We start from the raw sequence: 19,591 nt of genomic DNA on the forward strand, positions 1-19,591 counted from the left end.
GAAAGCCTGATGTGGGTGGACAATCCATTCAGAGAGAAGAGAAAGAGATCAGTGTCAGAATGTTCCTGTCTCTGTGTGTCGCTGTTGATCTGTCTCAGTCTCTCTTGCTGTCCCTTCCGCTCCCACACACACTTAAGTTGTTAGAGAGCGAGTTGAACAAAGATATGTTTCCAAGTGTTCTTAATTCTAGGAATATTTGTGGTTGTACATTTTTTATTTATGTCATATGTTATATTTTGAGCTGACAATATCAAGTTGAAGTTCTTTTTAGACGCTTTTATATACAGTTGCTTCTGGTTACATAATATTATTGTCTACATGAACATGTACTCTTTTTTTTTCTTTTTCTTTTTTTTAACATGTACATATATACATGTATTGGACCAGGCAGATAACCAAACCAAAGAGCAGATATTGAACCAAAAAAAAACAACAAAAAAACAAAACAAAACAAAAAAACCCAGTTTCCTGATAAATGAACAATTGTCACATGGATAATATGCAAAGACACATACCACATTTGATTCTGAAAATCAAACCAGAAATCATGCATACACAAATGCAGAGAGGGGGAAAGCTTTTGATTAAATTAAAAATGTAAACATCAGTTATAAGAAATATGCTTAAAACTTCTTAAAAATTACATCCGATATAAGAAACCCCTCCAAAAATTCCTCCAAACCTGTAGCTGGAGTCAACTGTACTTTAGATAACAGTGTTGTTGGATTTGTCAATAAAGTGTTTTGATTTGTACTATGTTGTCTGTTGATTTATTTGAATGCTGGTAAATGAGATTCAAAGGGAGAATCAGGAATGCAAGTGATGTTTCATGTCTGCATACAATAAAACTAACAGGTTTTGATTATAATTAAAAAACAAACAAAAAAACCACTATATCACCATTGCTAATTTTCCATACTGCTTCTGTGTGTATTTGTACTGATTGTGCTGAGGTCTGATGTGAGGAGTGGTTGGCAGACCCAATGCACCAAGGGGGAATCCCCAAAGAAGCAAGTTAAATCCCACACGACTTTCTGTCTGTTGAGCAGGATAGTGTGCAGAAAGGCATTCTTGTTCTTTTTGAAAAGTTCCTTTTGAAGTCTGGAGAAATGAAATTAAGGGGCAAATGTGATCCTGTATCAAGGGCCTAGTTCAGTTCAGTTCAGTTACTCAGTGAGGCATTACTGCATTCGGACAAATCAGATACACTACATTTCACCTGCTAAGCAGATGCTTGACCCAGCAGCATAATCCAATGTGCTTAAGGGCATACCTAAAGCTTTTTATAAACTTTTCTATTGAATGTTATTTTTCAAACACACACACACACACACGCACACACACAGAGTTACACACACACACAAAGAGATCATCTTGCAGAAAGAGAGCTGGCTATGTCAGTCAACTAGATGCATGTGAACATGGTTATGTTTTGTGTTTACTGAGGTGCAATCAGTTATCCTTGAAATCCCAGCCACACAACAAATCTATGGCCCTTTTGTGAATAATGTGATAGGTATATTGAAGATTTGAGTCATACATGACCCTTTTGTGAATAATGTGATAGGTATATTGAAGATTTGAGTCATACATGACCCTTTTGTGAATAATGTGATAGGTATATTGAAGATTTGGGTCATACATGGCTCTTTTGTGAATAATGTGATAGGTATATTGAAGATTTGGGTCATACATGGCCCTTTTGTGAATAATGGGATAGGTATATTGAAGATTTGGGTCATACATGGCCCTTTTGTGAATAATGTGATAGGTATACTGAAGATTTGGGTCATACATGGCCCTTTTGTGAATAATGTGATAGGTATATTGAAGATGTGGGTCATACATGGCCCTTTTGTGAATAATGTGATAGGTATATTGAAGATTTGGGTCATACATGGCCCTTTTGTGAATAATGTGATAGGTATATTGAAGATTTGTCATTCCATGTCAATCTGTCTTTGGTGTGCTGCTCTCACCTCTTTACTATTATTGATTTCCATCAGATTTTAATGTACAGTTAGTGTGCAGAACATAACAGCTAAACCAGCATTCAAATTATACACAAATGATTGAAACTGACAGCTGAACTATCATTTAAAGTAACTATACATATTTAAATCTTTGAGCTTGGAAAGTGAAACCAAACCTAATAATAGTCGTTTTGTATGCATGCATGTTGCCACATGGAACTGCGTGTGTGGAGAAGTGCACATGATTTTTGCAGTAAAAACTTTACGTTATTTCTCCTGTTCATATGGGCCAGATGGCTTGCAAAAACTGAATAAACCATTATTGTTATTGTTACACACACACACACACACACACACACACACTGATACATTGAAACATCTTGACAAAAACAAACACAACATTTGATTAAACAGTTTTGTGCTCGCTGGAGGGCTTGTGCAAGAACTCGTAGTCCACATGCACGAAAGCCCTCTCCACTTGAGGGAGGCTCTCCAACTTCTGCTGCAGACTTTCTCCAATGTCGTGAGCTTCACGCAGGCACATGGCAGCCGGGAGGACGATGTCCACCTTGACCAGGCAGTTGTTGCCATAGTGGTAGGCCCGCAGGGTGTCGATGTGCGTGATCCGCGGGTCATGGTTCATGCAGATCCAGGTCAGCTGGGAGTGGAAGGCCTGGCTGGCAGTGTGGCCTGTCAGCAGCCTGACTTGTTCTGCAGCAGTCACAGTGAAGACAGTGACACACACATTGACCTCACCCGTAACAGTACACAGTTAACAGTACTGACAAAATCCAGAAGCAACATCATTGTAGCAACAAGACTGGAAAATTATGTTTTTAGTTACAGAATAACTAATAACTGGAATAGACTAACTCCAGATATCAAACATGCACCCAACATAAATGCCTTTAATAATCTTATTGATGACCATGATATTATAAAGGAAATAATGTTTGACTTTGATGGTCAAAGGTGAACATGGCCTTGTGAGTATGTGGCCAACCCCCCCTCACCCCCCAAAAAAACACAACAAAAAACGAAAACCGACGGGGCGTACAAAGCTGCAAGGCTACAATGCTTGGCATCACCCCTAACCTGAACCTGAACCTGAGGGCCTTTGTCCAGTGGGTAAGGGGTTAGTTGGACTTTCAGTCACAGGATCTTGGGTTCGATTGTGGGTTGAAAAAATTTCGGATCTCTCAGGTCAGCAGATTTCTGGACATATTAACACCTGAACCCCCTTCGTGTGTGTATGCATATATGATAGTCGTGTCCGACTATGACCATCAGCACAGCAGAGGAGGCAACTATTGCCTGACTGTCCGGGCTAGAATTTCATTTTAGTGGAGAGAGTCTTGCCCAGGTTACATCCCCACTCTCTCGGCCAAGAGGGTTTTACGACAGTCGGTGTTGGGATGGTTTCCAAAGGCCAACGCCAAGGCTGCAGTACTAAGAGCCACTGCAGTACTAAGAGCCACTGCAAGCAGTACTAAGAGCCACTGCAGTACTAAGAGCCACTGCAATCTCACCTTCTGTTTTGAGAGTCATAGCCCTTCACAAAAGATTAATGCATGCAGAAGATCAAACATGCATATTATAGATCTTGTTATCCATCTCATGATTTGAATGGGTGATAGGAACACGGAAACACCCAGTGGACAACGTCACGTCAAGAATGAATCATCAGTAAGTTGATGGTTATGTAATCGAAAAAAGAAGACATGGAGGTCAAGGTTTGTGGACGCGCAACACCCGGGGTCGTCACAAAGCCGAGTCAGCATGGGACACATGACCACAACATGAGACACCTTGATCAGTCCATCGATACTCTTCGATCACTGTGAAGACTGAGTAATGGTGGTGCTCATGGAGGAACCAGACATCGGGTCCCAGATTTGAGCCCCTCGAAAATCGTCGAGATAAGTATCGGTAACAAAGGTTTTGTTTCAAACATTTTTCACTACGCTATAGCTGGCTGTTCATTATTTGCTGGTAATTTTAAATTGACCCTTTATTATATATGTTGATTAATTATGAAACATAATTATGGCACATCAAGTTATCTCCAGTCTTCTACGACTGTGGAAAGCGGTCATGTTTAATTCAAGCTGCTTTTTTGTTGTTGAAAGTTTGAGTTAGTTAAATATTTAGGACATAGCTTACCTGTGTCAAACTAACCGACCGACTGACTTACCATCGGACACACACACACACACACACACAGAGGCAATCCCCCCCCACCCCCCACCCCCCCACACGCACACACAGACGGAGACTAACCAGATCCGGTCTTCCACCAGTTATAGATGATGAAAGAGCTGATGAGAATAGCGCCCAGAGGGTCCGTGTAGATGAAACCCGTCAAGTGTGTCAGGGCCTGGAAGTTTCTGGAACCTATGCAGGACGGAAGGGGTGGTGAGGTGGATGGTAGGGCGGGATTGGGGGAGAGGGTGTGTGTCACAAGACTGCATGTAAATAAAATACCACACGCAAAATATGTCACATACAAAACGGAACATGCAAAACACAGTAAACTGTAAAACACTGCGTGCAAAACACATTACATAGTAAAATACTGCATGCAAAACACATCACACAGTAAAACACAACATGCAAAACACATTACACAGTAAAACACTGCATGCAAAGCACATCACACAGTAAAACACAACATGCAAAAGACACACAGTAAAACACAACATGCAAAAGACACACAGTAAAACACAGCATGCAAGATACATTACGCAGTAAAACACAACATGCAAAACACATTACACCGTGAAACACTGCATGCAAAACACATCACACAGTAAAACACTGCATGCAAAACACATTACACAGTAAAACACTGCATGCAAAGCACATCACACAGTAAAACACAACATGCAAAACACATTACACCGTGAAACACTGCATGCAAAACACATCACACCGTGAAACACTGCATGCAAAACACATCACACAGTAAAACACTGCATGCAAAACACATCACACAGTAAAACACTGCATGCAAAACACATCACACTGTAAAATACTGCGGCAATATTAACATTTTTACCCGTGCACTCTTCGGTGTCGAAGTCAGAAATCAAATCTACCCAAATGAGTATACCGGCTGGTGACAAAGTTGTGCACCATCTCTGGTTCGACATTCTTATATTATAATTAACATTTTTACCCGTCTGCAGTACAAACCATACGTGAGAAAGTCCCAAACGGGTGAAAATGTTAATTATATATATAAGTTTGTCGAATATAGTAGAGGATTTTAAAACGAACTTGTCGAGATTAGAAAGGTGTCTAAAATACCCGGGCTTGTCACGAAGTTGTGCACCATCTCTAGTTCGACATTCTTATATTATAATTAACATTTTTACCCGTCTGCAGTACAAACCATACGTGAGAAAGTCCAAAACGGGTGAAAATGTTAAGTATATATATATAAGTTTGTCGACTATAGTAGAGGATTTTAAAACGAACTTGTGGAGATTAGAAAGGTGTCTAAAAAGGGATGCTTTTTGGGGCATTCCATGCACCTAGCAAGGGGCTTGGAAAGAATGGGGGATACGCAAAGTGAAAGAAAAAATGTGACCCATGGGTCAGTTCGAACTTTACCCGTCTGTGGTACAAAACATACATGAAAACGATTAAGACGGGAGTGTGTATATATACAGATGTTTGGGTCAGTACTCGTAATGAAACTTGTCTCGATTCTAAACGCCGGTATGTCCGAGTTCGTGGGGCATTCCATGCATCAAGCAATGGGCTTGAAATAGAAAAATTCGTAAAGAAATCAGGACTGCTTGTCGCTGTCATATCTCCAGGAGCGGACATGCACGAACGGGACGTATAAGGCAGTTCGATCGAAAGCGGTCAGTGAACGCGATCGCCAGGTTATTTAAAGTGAAGACGGAATGAACTGTACCATGCTTCGCGAGAGGATGAAAACAGAGTGGGGGACGAGACAATAGGTTCTGATCCTAACATGAACATGACTGAAAGTAATAAAACAGCTTACATGAAACACTCACGGGTGTGCGACGTCAAAAGCCGGAGTGACGGCAGTCTCCTGTGGTGGGTCCGTTTTTTTCGGCCTGTTTCGTTGTACGTCCTTGCTGTATCGGTTCCGACAGCACTGACCGGGTACACGTGGAAACCGCACACCATTCCCTGTATTGCAGTGCTCAAATGCGTTGCAAAGAGGACTTCACATTAAAAAATGAGCTTGACTGATGGAACTGACCTTCCATAACAACGTGCTGTGCAGAAAAGTCACATACCGAAATAGGAAAGTGCATTTTAACGGCCGAGTCAGTGTCCGTGCTGAACTTAACCGTTTCAATTGGACAGCTGGATGTCCCTTTCTTGTCAGTGATGCTTGCGCCGGCTGTGAATGTTCAAGTCAGCGATTTCACGTGTGTGTGTGTGTGTGTGTGTGTGTGTGTGTGTGTGTTGAGAACTTCATTCCGTGATTGCCTGTGGTGTGTGTTAGACAACTTGTTTCCTCGACAGCACGCGTCACATACGTGTGTGCTGTGTCCTGTGTTGCATGTCAGTGTGCTCCTGGCCTTCCGTGGAGAACTGAGGGCGAGACATAAAATATTTAGCTCCACAGATGGCCATTCTTTCCGTACGCACACAGTTGTTCATGTTACGTTCGGAACCCATCAGTTGTCTAGTCCTCCACTCTTGTTTTCATCCTCCCGCTGAGGCACGGTGCAGTTCATTCCGTCTTCACTTCAAGTACAAGATTGTCAATGCACAGTAACCTCTTTCTTATGTCCCCTTCGTGCACATCCACTTCGGCAGACAGGACAGGTCGTGCATGTACAATCACAACATTCCTTCAACATGTGTCTGGCAGTGTACAGTGACAGGTTCATTCCGTGTTTGCCAGTGTGTCCGTACAGTTGCCGGGGCTCAGGCTGACTTCATTCCGTGACTTATGATGCTGTGCGTGCCAGTGTACTCTCACAAATTCATTCCGTGATAATGTGTGTAGGGTTGACAACTTCATGGTTCCGGGATTCTGTGTGTAGGCACTGACACCTTACTTCATTTCGTGGTTTGGTGCGCCACGAAATGAAGTCAGTTGTCAGTGCCTACACACACAATCCCGGAACCATGAAGTTGTCAACCCTACACACATTATCACGGAATGAACTTGTGAGTGTACACTGGCTCGCACAACATCATAAGTCACGGAATGAAGTCAGCCTGAGCCCCCGCGGCAACTATACGGACACACTGGCAAACACGGAATGAACCTGTCACTGTACACTGCCAGACACATGTTGAAAGAATGTTGTGATTGTACATGCACGACCTGTCCTGTCTGCCGAAGTGGATGTGCACGAAGGGGACGTAGGAAAGAGGTTACTGTGCACTGACAATCTTATACTTGAAGTGAAGACGACGGAATGAACTGCACCGTGCCTCAGCGGGAGGATGAAAACAAGAGTGGAGGACTAGACAACTGATGGGTTCCGAACGTAACATGAACAACTGTGTGCGTACGGAAAGAATGGCCATCTGTGGAGCTAAATATTTTACATGATGTCTCGCCCTCAGTTCTCCACGGAAGGCCAGGAGCACACTGACATGCAACACAGGACACAGCACACACGTATGTGACGCGTGCTGTCGAGGAAAGAAGCTAACACACACCACGGACAATCACGGAATGAAGTTCTCAACACACACACACACACACACACACACACACACATGTGAAATCGCTGACTTGAACATTCACAGCCGGCCAAAGCATCACTGACGAGAAAGGGACGTGCAGCTGTCCAATTGAAACGGTTAAGTTCAGCACGGACACTGACTCGGCCGTTAAAATGCACTTTCCTGTTTCGGTATGTGACTTTTCTGCACAGCACGTTGTTAAGGAAGGTCAGTTCCACCAGTCCCGCTCATTTTTTAATGTGAAGTCCTCTGTGCAACGCATTTGAGCACTGCAATACAGGGAATGGTGTGCGGTTTCCACGTGTACCTGGTCAGTGCTGTCGGAACCGAGCAAGGATGTACAACGAAACAGGCCGAAAAGAACGGACCCACCACAGGAGACTGCCGTCACTCTTTTGACGTCGCACACACGTGAAGGTGTTTCATTCAAGCTGTTTTGTTATTTTCAGTCATGTTCATGTTAGGATCACAACCTATTGTCTCGTCCCCCACTCTGTTTTCATCCTCTCGCGAAGCATGGTACAGTTCATTCCGTCTTCACTTTAAATAACCTGGCGATCGCGTACACTGACCGCTTTCGATCGAACTGCCTTATACGTCTCGTTCGCGCATGTCCGCTCCTGGAGATATGACAGCGACAAGCTTCCCGATTTCTTTACGAATTTTTCTATTTCAAGCCCATTGCTTGATGCATGGAATGCCCCACGAACTCGGACATACCGGCGTTTAGAATCGAGACAAGTTTCATTACGAGTACTGACCCAAACATCTGTATATATACACACTCCCGTCTTAATCGTTTTCATGTATGTTTTTTAACACAGACGGGTAAGTTCGAACTGACCCATGGGTCACATTTTTTCTTTCACTTTGCGTATCCCCCATTCTTTCCAAGCCTCTTGCTAGGTGCATGGAATGCCCCAAAAAGCATCCCTTTTTAGACACCTTTCTAATCTCCACAAGTTCGTTTTAAAATCCTCTACTATAGTCGACAAACATATATATATAATTAACATTTTCACCCGTTTTGGACTTTCTCACGTATGGTTTGTACTGCAGACGGGTAAAAATGTTAATTATAATATAAGAATGTCGAACCAGAGATGGTGCACAATGTCACAAGCCGGTATACCCATTCGGGTGGATTTGATTTCTCACTTCAACATCGAAGAGTGCACGGGTAAAAATGTTAATATTGCCAATACTGCATGCAAAACAATGATTACAGCGCAGACATAAATTGCCGTGTACAAAATTCCGTTTCCAGCAAACAAACTATTGGTTCAACAAACACTCGTCAGTTCTGATCGTGGGCAAAAATATGAATTTGATGGATGTAATTATATGTCATTACTGGTATCCCACCTGCCCTCTCTCTCACTTTGATTCCACCCACACCCACATTTCACTCGATTCCGAGTCTGTGTTTGTAAAGCGCTTTGAGTTTGGCCTCTGACTGAAGACAGACACTGAATGAGAATCATACCAATAAGGAATAACTTCCAGCGTTTTGGGTGTTGTTATTCAAAAGGAACAACACGTGAGCCTTGAAGACTTTGCCTTTTGTTTCACAATTAATAGCCCGCTCACTTCGATGCTCCTTGATACTGAAACTGACAGCCCAAACACCACATCATGTATGGAGGCCTGTCTACGTACCGTGATAGCCACATACGATACTGAAACTAACCACACAAAACACCACACACGTACCAAGATAGTCACATACAATACTAAAACTGATGACACAAAACACCACATACGTACCAAGATGCTACAAAACACCACAGACGTACCAAGATGCTAAAACTGATGACACAAAACACCACATACGTACCAAGATGCTAAAACTGATGACACAAAACACCACATACACACCAAGATGCTAAAACTGATGACACAAAACACCACATACACACCAAGATGCTAAAACTGATGACACAAAACACCACATACGTACCAAGATGCTACAAAACACCACAGACGTACCAAGATGCTAAAACTGATGACACAAAACACCACATACACACCAAGATGCTAAAACTGATGACACAAAACACCACATACACACCAAGATGCTAAAACTGATGACGCAAAACACCACATACGTACCAAGATGCTACAAAACACCACATACGTACCAAGATGTTAAAACTGATGACACAAAACACCACATACGTACCAAGATGTTAAAACTGATGACACAAAACACCACATACGTACCAAGATGCTACAAAACACCACATACGTACCAAGATGCTAAAACTGATGACACAAAACACCACATACGTACCAAGATGTTAAAACTGATGACACGAAACACCACATACGCACCAAGATGCTACAAAACACCACATACGTACCAAGATGCTAAAACTGATGACACAAAACACCACATACGTACCAAGATGTTAAAACTGATGACACGAAACACCACATACGCACCAAGATGCTAAAACTGATGACACAAAACACCACATACGTACCAAGATGCTACAAAACACCACATACGTACCAAGATGCTAAAACTGATGACACAAAACACCACATACGTACCAAGATGTTAAAACTGATGACACGAAACACCACATACGCTACGCACCAAGATGCTAAAACTGATGACACAAAACACCACATACGTACCAAGATGCTACAAAACACCACATACGTACCAAGATGCTAAAACTGATGACACAAAACACCACATACGTACCAAGATGTTAAAACTGATGACACGAAACACCACATACGCACCAAGATGCTAAAACTGATGACACAAAACACCACATACGTACCAAGATGCTACAAAACACCACAGACGTATCAAGATGCTAAAACTGCTGACACAAAACACCACATACGAACCAAGATGCTACAAAACACCACATAGGAACTAAGATGCTAAAGCTGATGCTACAAAACACCACATACGAACCAAGATGCTACAAAACACCACAGACGCACCAAGATGCTACAAAACACCACAGACGCACCAAGATGCTACAAAACACCACAGACGTATCAAGATGCTAAAACTGCTGACACAAAACACCACATACGAACCAAGATGCTACAAAACACCACAGACGCACCAAGATGCTACAAAACACCACAGACGCACCAAGATGCTACAAAACACCACATACGAACCAAGATGCTACAAAACACCACAGACGCACCAAGATGCTAAAGCTGATGACACGAAACACCACATACGAACCAAGATAGCCGCACACAATGGCCACAGTGTTGGACATGACGTCGTTGCGGTGATCTAGAGCCAGAGCCTGGACTGACGGATTGTCCACCCGCCGACAGATCAACCACAGAATGAACTTGACCACTACATGCACACATACGAAAGCACGTCTATATACACATGGACACATGCACATAAACGCAGATACACACATACACACACTACGCGCGTGCCGAGTGCGCGCACACACATGTCTACACACCAAGATGTGTGAAGTTCTTTACTTTCAGCTTCGTAAGATTAGTAAAAATCCGCCCCTTCCTGTCTGTTGATGCCGCCAACAAACTTGCTGTTGCCTTCATAAAATTTTTATCCCGCCTAGATTATTGTAATTCTCTCTTAGCTGGCCTTCCCAATGATAAACTCTACAAGCTCCAGAAAATACAGAATAGTGCAGCTCGACTCGTCCTTAAAAAGTTGAGGAGAGAGAGCGCTACTGCTCTCCTGCGAACACTTCATTGGTTGCCTGTTCAAGCCAGAATTGAATATAAGGTTGCCTGCCTATGCTTTCAGTGCCTGAATTATGATACCACACCCTCATATCTTTCTGAGCTTATTAACCCGTACTTGCCAAACAGAACATTGAGATCGCTTAATTCCTCCCAGCTAACTGTTCCCCGATACTTCCTTAACTCCTGTGGAAAGAGGTCATTTTCCGTCTTCGGCCCAACAACTTGGAATTCTCTGCCTATTGCTTTCAGACAAACAACTCATCTCTGTACCTTTAAAGCAAATCTTAAAACTTATCTCTTTAAAAAAACACACTTGCCATAACTCAAATAGTGCTGTTGTCCCAGGCCCATGGCAATGTGAGTGTGTGTGATGGGAAAGTAGAGAGAATGGGGGTGGGTAGATGGATGGTGGTGGTGTTGTTCGAAAGGGAGAATGACCCGAGTTTTACCCCTTTTACCTTTTCTACCCAAAATTTTATTTTACAATTTTTACAAAAGCTGTGGCATGCAGATTACAATGATGTTCCTTTTTACATGTATGTATTGTAAGTGAAAATTGCTGTTATCTCACCGGTTTAATCACGTGTGTGTCTATGCGTGTGCCACGATGTTAGTGTGAGTGTTGGAGTGTAACAGTTGTAGTATTGATAGTATGTTACTTTGTGAGTTTCATGCATTGTGTTTTTACAATATTAATGATTCTGTTTTATGTTTCTGCTACTTTTTATATGCTTTCTTGCTTCACTTTAGTTACTGGATTGTAAAGCGCTTAGAGCTTGCTTATGCTTGTACTATAGCGCTATATAAAAATAAATTATTACTATTAGTATTAGTATTATATCTACACACGCGCGGGCACACACACACACACACACACACACACACACACACACACACACACACACACACACAACCATCAAAACTTAACATTCCCACCTCCAACGACTATCCCTCAGTATCATCACCATCTTCACCACCACCATTGTCACCCGTCATCGTTATCTTCCACATCATCATCATTGTCACCCGTCATCGTCAGTTATCTTCCACATCATCATCATTGTCACCCGTCATCGTTATCTTCCACATCATCATCATTGTCACCCGTCATCGTTATCTTCCACATCATCATCATTGTCACCCATCATCGTCAGTTATCTTCCACATCATCATCATTGACACCCGTCATCGTCATCTTCCACATCATCATCATTGTCACCGAACTCCACATCTGCCGCACCGCAATGCTCTACGAACTGACCAACAGTGCTGCCAGCGATGATGAAGGTAGACAACTCCATGCTGGGCAAGGCCGTGTGGTCGGAGACCAGGGTGGCGATTTTCTCCCCTGACTCGCGGATGAGTTGAACGGAGGCCAGACCCATCACCACTGACAGGATGACGATGGACACAGGCTCCAACTTGGACCTCCCTGAGACGGCACGATAACATTGTTGATTAGGAGGAGGATGACCACCACCACAACCATGCCACGACAACAACAACTACAACAACAACTTTACTACTACTACGACAACTTCTACTATGTGTGATAGTCTGTCGTGTTCGACCTCGACCATCAGAACAGCAGAGGAGGCAACTGCTGTCCCCACTATCTGGGCTAGAATTTGATTATAGTGGAGAGTGTCTTGCCCAAGTTACATCCCCACTCTCTCGGCCAAGAGGGTTTTAGGACAGTCGGCATTTGGGACTGCTACTACTATTACTAGTGTCGCTGCTGCTGCTGCTGCTACTTCTCAGTTTCAGTTTCAGTTTCAGTAGCTCAAGGAGGCGTCACTGCGTTCGGACAAATCCATATACGCTACACCACATCTGCCAAGCAGATGCCTGACCAGCAGCGTAACCCAACGCGCTTAGTCAGGCCTTGAGAAAAAAAAAAGGTGAATAAATGATAGATCTCAGTGATGATGATGATGATGATGGTGGTGGTGGTGGTGGTGGTGGTGGTGATGGTGATGATAAGAAGAGTAGAATGAAGAAGGAAGTAACTGATAATGACAAAAGAAAAAGACTCTGAAATAACATGTTACACACACACACACACACACACACACACACACTCACTCACTCACTCACTCACTCACTGTATCTAATTATGCACCTTTCTCTCAATGTATCTGTCTACAAACTTTACCATGTATCTATCTATCTGTCTGTCTGTCTGTCTGTCCATCCACTGACTCGGACAAGCCACGAGAATGAACGGATACATTCTTTATTCATAAAACTTCTTCCGCAAAATTGAGATGTTACATTCACAACAGAACGGACAAAATTATGAAGTAAACATTAAAATAGCCCCTTTCCCTTCCTTCAAACCACGTAACGATCACAACAGCTGAGTGTTTCATTGTCTCTGTAGCTGTTCGTCTACTGCCTCCAAGATTACCGGGGCTGATCTACCTTCTCTAGACGACATATAATTATTATAAGCGGCTACTCAAAAAAAAAAAAAAAAAAAAAAAAAAAAAAAATCAATCAGCCAGGACGAATCACACCCAGCTTTTTGGGATTTTGGAGATGCTCCACTCTAGTCGACGGTACAGATGTATAAGGATGAAAACCAATCGCTTCGCCAATAGGCTTTTCCCCAGAGCAGTCAATGCCCTCTCTCTCGAGCAAATCCAGTAATGATAAATAGAATTGTGCAATCAACAACCATCTACATGAAGATCAAGTCATCAGCCCAGTCCACATGTAATATGCGGCTTCTGTTCAAACGTGTGTGTGTGCGTGTGTGTGTGTGTGTGTGTGTGTGTGTGCGCGCGCGTGTGTGTGTGTGTCGGTGTGTGTGTGTGTGATAGAGAGAGAGAGAGAGAGAGAGAAAGAGAGAGAGAGAGTGTGTGTGTGTGTGTGTGTGCAGTGCGTGCATGTGTGAGTATGCACAAGGCTTTGTATTGTTATGCACTTGTGTGTATCCTAATTTCTACTGTGTCTGTGTTTGTGTATGATTTTCGATTTATGTTCGTACCTTGTTATGTACTACCTCCCCCCCACCCCCCCCCACCCCCCCGCCCCCAGTATTCCTTGTAACCCCGGTACACTTGGTAATAAAGACTTCTTTTTTTTTATTATTCTATTCTATATCTGCATGTTACGTTTTGTCTGTTTGGGTCCAAACGCCTTGTCTTGCATCGTGTGTTGCACCTTAAGTCCCTCTGGTTCCGTTCACAAAGTGAGCACAGAGCCAGCCTTTTCTGTTTCGTACAAAAAAGACGGAAAGGCTTTCAAGAAATATAGCTGTGCTGGTAGAAAGGCAGACTGAGCTACCGAATGTCCAGTATCACATTATTTTATTGCACCCCATAAGGATCGTGCGATTCCGGTCCCTTAATCTTTTAGCGAAAGGTTAGTTTATATTTCCATGAGATAACTTCATGGAATCCATTAGAAGACAACAACACACACTTCTTCAACAACACACTTCTTCTCCTCCCCCCCCCTACCCCTCTCCTCCTCTTCTTCTTCTCCTCCCCCTCCTCCTCCTTCCTTTTCTTAACAGCAGCAGCATCAAACTATCATCACTCCACTCCCTTCCTTGCTGTCCTGTTGGACCGACCTTCAGGGTACAGGTCGGGATCTCTCCTCTTGATGGCCCGTGCCGCCCACAGCAGGATGACCCCGGAGAGCAGGTCCACCACGCTGTCCACCAGGCTGGAGATGATGGACATGGACGACGACAGGATGCTGGCCGCCAGCTTGGCCCCCAGCAGCATCTGGACATAACGCTCTGTCTGACTGTGTGGGCTTTAGAAATGTTCAGAGGACCCATATGGAGTGATGGCCTAGAGGTAACACTTCCGCCTAGGAAGCGAGAGAATCTGAGCGCACTGGTTCGAATCCAGGCACAGTCGCCAGCATTTTCTGCCCCTCCACTGAACTCAGAACTCAGAAAAATATTCACTGCAAGGCAACCGGCCTGTTTGCAAAGAAGGTACATACAACTGAGACACACAATATACCGAAAATAAAGGGGGAAGGGACCAATGTCATGGACACAACATTTCATAACTGAAAAAGTACACAAAGATTTTTAGTTCGTGACAATTCCTGCAGTAACTTTAAGGTTTTTGAAAAGTGATATAATCATGTCATTTCTCTCTCTCTTTCTCTCTCCCTCTCTCTCTCTCTCTTTAAGGCGTAATAAATAAACATTGCCACAGAGAGAGTCGTAGGCCTGTTTTCATTTTGTAAAAGTAACGCTAAGTCTGTGTATTCATTTATGTTTCTGAAAATTTTCATAAGGTATTTTTACCCTGATTAACTGATACATTGGACATCCTAACAGAAAATGGCGTTCGTCTTCTTCAGCCTTGCAGAAATGGCAGGAGTTTGATTTTTCTGTGTATCTTTTGTGCAAATTCATATCACTTATGCCTAGCCTGAAAGATAATTCTTTTTTTTTTTAAGCAAAGACAGTAAGAAACTTAATGATAGATGAAATGTACTTTTCTGGTCGCAACAATGACTTAAAACAGCGATATGCAGCGTATATATCACTTTCAAATTGTTTACTTGACCAATCTTGTTTATGACAGTCTATTATGCGTTGTTTAAAACCTTGTATGAATTCGTTTTCTCTCTCTCTCTCTCTCTCTCTCTCTCTGTCACACACACACACACACACACACACACACACACACACACACACACACACACACACACACACACACACTGAGACAAACACTAACACCACTAAGACAAACAGACAAACACCCATACACAGATACAGACGCAGACACACGCACACGCAAGAACAACAAGAAGACTCCAACGCACACAAACTAGAATATTCCACAGTGACTGACCAGATTCACGGCAAAGGTGATTTTGGAGAACAACGTGGTCAGCTTTCTGCTTTTGGCTGTCTCGTCTTCAGAGCCGCTCTGGAAGGCTGTGGCACCGCTCAGGTCTTCAAAGACTTCTATCAGATTGTCCTGCTTCTTGTAGTACGACCTGACAACAGAGCGTGGCAATAGCTGACATATGGCTGTGTCACCTGTGTGTGGGAGAGAAGTCAGATAGAAGAGGGTGGGGTGTGTACGCGTTTCCGCTCTTGCGCTTCTGTGTGTGTGTGTGTGTGTGTGTGTGTGTGTGTGTGTGTGTGTGTGTGTGTGTGTGTGAAGATGGTAAGAGAGATACTACAAGTTCGGAATGGAAGGCAACTTGGGATAGATCATGCCTCCCAAACAGATTATCCTTTTTCTTTCTTTCTTTCTTTCTCTTAGACCAGTGCTTTAAATGGTGGCAAGGGTGATAAATAAGCATAATCGGCTCTAAGCAATGCTTATCAAATCAGCAAAACGCTGGGCATTAGAAGCTCTTCACCTTTTGCTGTCGACATTGTTTTCTCTCTCTCTCTCTCTCTCTCTCTCTCTCTCTCCCTCTCTCTCTCTCTCTCTCTCTCTCTCTCTTTCTCTCTGTCTTCGTCTGTCGATCTCTTTCCCTGATGTTGCCCGAAAAAAAAAGCAAAGAAAAGCAGGCAAGCAAACGGCAGAGATCCGCACCAATCACGTGAAGAAAGCTCAACCCAGAAAGTCCCTCATTACCATGACCGTGCCTTATTTCTACACACCCCAGGGAAAAGCTGCATGCCAAGAAAATATTTGTATTTGCATTTGTATTTCTTTTTATCACAACATATTTCTCTGTGTGAAATTCGGGCTGCTCTCCCCAGGGAGAGCGCGTCGCTATACTACAGCGCCACCCATTTTTGGGTTGTTGTTTTTTCCTGCATGCATTTTTTTTTTCATATCGAAGTGGGTTTTTCTACAGAATTTTGCCAGGAACAACCCTTTTGTTGCCGTGGGTTCTTTTACGTGCGCTAAGTGCATGCTGCACACGGGACCTCGGTTTATCGTCTCATCCGAATGACTAGCGTCCAGACCACCACTCAGGTCTGGTGGAGGGGGAGAAAATATCGGCGGCTGAGCCGTGATTCGAACCAGCGCGCTCAGATTCTCTCGCTTCCTAGGCCATCACTCCACAGACAGATTATCACCACCAAAGTCCACCCAGTTGTTTCTTTGCAGCAACAGGCCTATCCCGTATTTGTCTATAATAGAGAAAAGATCAGAACTAGTTAGAGTATAAACTTTCAGCTTGATTGGTCAAGAAATGTGGATCTGGTTAGTGGTTGAATAATGAGTTAGAAAAGTGGATTTGGAAAGAAGTCGAATATTGGTTTAGAGATTTGGTTAGTGTGTCAGAATAAAACTGAAGACAATGATGTATGGTAGTGGTTGAACGTTGGTTTAGAAATGTGGATTTGGTTAGTGCTTGGATATTCGTTTAGAAATGTTGATTTGGGTGTATAGTGATACGGTATTAGTACAGAAATATTGATTTGGTTAGTGGTCGAGTATTGGTTTAGAAATATGGATTTGGACAATGGTCGAGTGTTGGTTTAGATTTACCTGTGTGGATTTAGTGAGTGACTAGTCTAGTATTGGTTTAGAAATGTTGACAGACAGGTAGACAGACATAATTCTATACACACGACCCACTATGGAGCTTTATCGATGTGTCATCACATTTGTTGACGTCACGCTGTCAGCCATATTAGTTACTGCAAACCAGACGGTGTAGGTTTCACGAGCTTTGAAACTAGCAATGTTTACACAGTGTGAAAATCACCGTTCATCTGCAGCTTGATGGCAATAGGAGGGCGTTGTATGTAATCCCATAGTAATCAGAACTCTGGCAGAACCGCACGCGTTAACAACGCGGAAAGAAAATCCCTGACAAGCCAAGAGCTAAACGACAGCAACAAAGCTGGAAGAGCAGTGGGCATTCCAGGATCGCGCGGGCGGCAGGGATTTAGCGGCCAGTTTTTGCTGTCATATTTGGGATCCATACATGTCGACAAATCATCAGCATATGGGTTTTTTTTCTGGAAATGCTGCCTGGTTTTGTTTTTCCATGGAAAAGTATCACAGTCACCGAGTATAAAGCACAATAAGATAAGCAACGGAAACGAAAGGTATAATGCCCGAGCTGCCACCAACGTCTGACCACCAGAGTCGTGCTGACCCCTTAGCTACATGACATGGGAAAGCTCCACAGAAGACGTGTGTGACGAACAGCTAATTCAGGCTCACCGGACTTTCCTTGACTTGATCTGTTTCACTTCGGTGCCCTGTTTCTTCACAACGAAGTCTTCTAGCGCCTGTGGCACGTAGCTGTCCTCTGAAATACAAAAGTATGAAAACGTGATAACAGATACATGTAAAAAATAAAACAACTAAAAAAAAAACTAAAAAAAACCAAGCCCCAATCCTCCCCCCTCGTCCCCCCCCCCCCCGTCCCCCTCCCACCAAAAAAAGAGAGAGAGAGACAGAGACAGAGAGACAGAAAGAGAGAGAGAGAGAGAGTAATAATAATAATGGTATTTATATAGCGCTGAATCTTGTGCAGAGACAAATCAAAGCGCTTTCGCACCAGTCATTCACACGCATGCATAACTCTAAAACTGGAGAAACTAAAGACAAGGAAGGGCAGGCAAGGGAGGCTATTTTGGGAAGAGGTGGGTTTTAAGGCCAGACTTGAAAGAGCTGAGTGCGGAGACCTGACGAAGCGAAAGATGACGTTCATTCCAACTGCAAGGTCCAGAGACAGAGAAAGAACGGCGGCCAACAGTCGAGAGTTTGAATCTGGGTATGCGTAAGCAGAGTGGATCCGAAGCTGATCGTAGTGAGCGAGATGGAGTGTAGAGGTGAAGGCAGCCACAGAGATAGGAAGAGGCTGATTTGTGAATACATTTATAACATAGAGTGCTGATCTTGTACTTTATTCTGTGTGAGACAGGGAGCCAGTGGAGATGTTGCAAAAGAGGAGTGATGTGCTCAGATCTTTTCTTTCTGAGGACGAGTCGAGCAGCAGAGTTTTGTATGCGCTGAAGGGACTGAATGGATGAAGCAGGCAAACCAGACAATAGAGAGTTACAGTAGTCAAGGCGAGAGAGAATGAGAGAAACGACAAATCTAGATGTTGCGTCAATGGACAGATATTTCCGGATGGAACTGATGCGTCGCATTTGTGTGTGTGTGTGTGTGTGTGTGTGTGTGTGTGTGTGTGTGTGTGTGTTTGGTTGTTGTTGTTTGGGTTGGGGGGGCAGGGAGAGGGAAGGGGGGGGGGGGGGGGCGAGGGGGTTGTTTGTTTATTTGTTGTTGTTGTTCTTTCCCTTTCATGCT

The 19,591-nt window shown here is 43.4% G+C and overlaps 1 protein-coding gene across 4 annotated transcripts in view; it reads right to left on the reverse strand.

Moving 5' to 3' along the window:
• Positions 1 to 1,321: 1,321 nt before the first annotated feature.
• Positions 1,322 to 19,591, reverse strand: part of LOC143287514 (uncharacterized) — a 32,425-nt gene continuing 14,155 nt past the window's right edge. For 3 of the 4 annotated variants that reach the window (XM_076595549.1, XM_076595551.1, XM_076595550.1), the window contains exons 4-10: positions 18,500 to 18,587; positions 16,208 to 16,355; positions 14,959 to 15,115; positions 12,640 to 12,810; positions 10,888 to 11,010; positions 4,254 to 4,367; positions 1,322 to 2,684 (exon numbers count right to left, since the gene is read on the reverse strand). In XM_076595549.1, the coding sequence (XP_076451664.1) occupies positions 2,380 to 2,684; positions 4,254 to 4,367; positions 10,888 to 11,010; positions 12,640 to 12,810; positions 14,959 to 15,115; positions 16,208 to 16,355; positions 18,500 to 18,587 (1,106 nt within the window). In that variant the 3' untranslated portion in view covers positions 1,322 to 2,379. The remainder of the gene's footprint in view (positions 2,685 to 4,253; positions 4,368 to 10,887; positions 11,011 to 12,639; positions 12,811 to 14,958; positions 15,116 to 16,207; positions 16,356 to 18,499; positions 18,588 to 19,591) is intronic. The other variant, XM_076595552.1, reaches the window with a different exon arrangement.

Source organism: Babylonia areolata, chromosome 11 (genome assembly GCF_041734735.1).
Source record: "Babylonia areolata isolate BAREFJ2019XMU chromosome 11, ASM4173473v1, whole genome shotgun sequence".
Taxonomy (NCBI): Eukaryota; Metazoa; Mollusca; class Gastropoda; order Neogastropoda; family Buccinidae; genus Babylonia; species Babylonia areolata.